The sequence below is a fragment of the Cololabis saira genome, chromosome 21, assembly GCF_033807715.1.
Source record: "Cololabis saira isolate AMF1-May2022 chromosome 21, fColSai1.1, whole genome shotgun sequence".
Classification (NCBI taxonomy): Eukaryota; Metazoa; Chordata; class Actinopteri; order Beloniformes; family Belonidae; genus Cololabis; species Cololabis saira.
The window spans coordinates 8300145-8302767 of NC_084607.1; the positions used below are offsets into that span (position 1 = coordinate 8300145).

At 41.7% G+C, this 2623-nt stretch overlaps 1 protein-coding gene across 4 annotated transcripts in view; it reads left to right on the plus strand.

Moving 5' to 3' along the window:
- The first annotated feature begins 263 nt into the window (after positions 1-263).
- The window catches only part of mybpc2a (myosin binding protein Ca), a 98734-nt gene continuing 96374 nt past the window's right edge, over positions 264-2623 (plus strand). For 2 of the 4 annotated variants that reach the window (XM_061711181.1, XM_061711182.1), the window contains exon 1: positions 266-364. In XM_061711181.1, coding sequence (XP_061567165.1) covers positions 343-364 — 22 coding nt within the window. In that variant the 5' untranslated portion in view covers positions 266-342. Of the gene's footprint in view, positions 365-2623 lie in introns of all 4 variants that reach the window. The other 2 variants (XM_061711180.1, XM_061711183.1) reach the window with 2 other exon arrangements.

Below are 2623 nucleotides of genomic sequence, written 5' to 3' on the forward strand. Positions count from 1 at the left end.
ACCCCCCCCCTCACTAATAACATGAAACATATCCGTGCACTTAATCGGGCTGCACTTGTCTTTATGGCTCTGAACCATTTTTACCCCTCATGGTGTCTTCCTCCTCCTCAAACACTTGTCTCTCTTGCCAGGGTTTCAAGTGACAGCCATTCTGTCGCTCTCCTCCTTCCTTTCTTTTTCCACTCTTGGGGGCCGATGGCAGTGGTAAAGAGAAAGAGAAGGAGGAGGAGGAGGAGGGGGGGGAATGAGGTCATAAAAAGGGATGAAGAGACATGCGGCCAGATCCACAGAGAAGAAGAGAGGGACGCGCTTTCGTAGGAATCTCTATAAGCGGACGCAGACATGCCTGAGCCCCAAAAGCCAGGTAAGCTGGTCCAAACCCGCGGGGTTTTAATAGAACTCACTCGTCAGAAAGAGGGAACTATCGCTTCAGAGTAAATATTTACATGTGGGGAAATGGGAAGCGATCATTTTGAATGGCTCTTGATGCAATACCTGCAGGCAGAGGTGAAAGAGTTTTGTTTGTGCATCATGCCACGTCTCCTTAGTCCACAAGCAACACCGAGGTAATGTCAAGATGTCTGAGCAAAAAAAAGCCTGTCATGATGTTGACTTTCCAATGAGAGTGAGACATAAAGGAGGGTAAATGTTTCTCCTCATACAGAACCGTCCGTTAGAAGCTCATTTCACTGTTTCTCCATTTGTGTGCGAAGGCAAACACGCCACAGCAACTAACATATTTGCTTTACCAACTGGTTTAAATCATGTTTGAGGGAGTGACAAATAATCAGCCAGTTGGCATTGCTCTTTTTTTGTTTGTTAAAATGCTGTTAATTGTAATAAAATGAGCCAAAATGTTGCACGTTGAATAGAAATGAAGGGAAATCTTGTGAGAAGGAGTAGGGCTGGGCGATATGGACCAAAAGTCATATCTCTATCTTCTAGCTGAATGGCGATACTCGATATATATCGATATTTTTTTTGTGCCATAATTGGGGTTTCCCCCAAAGCATTATAGCATAGCATCTCTGTTAGCTTCATTGTTTTCTGAGGCAAACCCTTAAAAAAACAGTCAGTTTTAATACAAAGCCTCGTGCCAAATGTCACACAGGTTCCTTTATTAACAGAGGTCTGCACAATATCAAAATATATAAAACAAATGAAATAAAAATAAACTGCCTGCATATATAGAATAAAAATGCTTCTTGAATAAAATAAAACAAATATCCCTTTCCTGCATAACAATTAAATTCAAATACACTGTGCAATTAATACAATGTAGACAGTAACAGGCAGACTTTTCCACTGAGGTTGACAGTTGTGCAAATAACAAAACATTTGTGCAAATCTCAATAAAAAATTCAAGTCAATTTGTCACAAAATAAGCTATATCAAAATCATAAAAAAAAAAAAAAATGTTTTAAATCGGTATAAACGATATTGTCTCGTACCATATCGCGTTTGAAAATATATCGATATATATTAAAATCTCGATATATCACCCAGCCCTAGTGACAAATTATCAGCCAGTTGGCATTGCTCTTTTTTTTTTATTTAAATGCTGTTAATTGTAATAAAATGAGCCAAAATGTTGCACGTTGAATAGAAATGAAGGGATATCTTGTGAGAAGGAGCCACTTGTGGTGGTCGTGATGGATCTAAGCGTTTCCATGGCGACGAACGTGTTGCTCGCCGAGGAAGATAAAGGAAGTGCTGACTAAGCAAGTCTGCTCACTCGAGGTGAAAATGGATTATGCTATTATTATATAACATTATGGCCAAGTTTGATATATTTTGAATAAACTGAGCTGCTTAATCAGGAAAAACATCATAAAACGACACGTGTGTAACTCCAGAGATGTTTTATCATCTCACAATACGGCTCGTTATTCAATAACCTCTTGCATTGACGCGTTCAGCTTCCCCAGCGCCGTGCTGTGTGACATCAAGTTGTATAGTCTGTAACGTTTCTATCTGTCACAGGGTCAGAAATATGCTCCGCTGCCTTTGTCAACAGAAACCTCAAAGTGCCATAAATCAACCGGTGGCTTGAAACATGAGCAGCGAAAGCATGCATGAGCAAAGGAGGCCGGGAGGAAAGGAGGACGGGAGGAGGTGGCAGATAAAAGCGCTGAGATGAGTGGGATGATTTGCTGGAGAGACCTCTGCTCAGTCAGGTGTAACTACCTTGCTTCGTATCTCTGCACCTCAGACACATAATCTGTTTGACCCTGATCCCCTCGCTCGTTCTGTCACGCCACCTCCCCTGCCGGCGTCGATCTCCCCCCCGTCCGTGCGCGTGAACTTCACTACATCACTGTCACCGTGGGGAGAAAAAGTCAGAACTCCCATTTTTTTTTTTGCCAACTTCAAATCCTTCCGGTACAGGATGAGAGAGATTCAGAGATTGCTTTTTGCATCTTGATTTTTATCAGAGTCAAATGGAAAAAAGGCCCGGAGAGGTATTTCGCTGAAGACAAATAGTCCATATTTAGAAAAGCATGTCAGCGTTGATGCGTGATAAAATGCATTTGATGTGATAGCTCTCTCCTCCCGAGGAGCTTAGAGCCTTCCCTTTTTATGCTCCTATAACGTTGTAATTCCATCCCCGCATTTTTCTTAT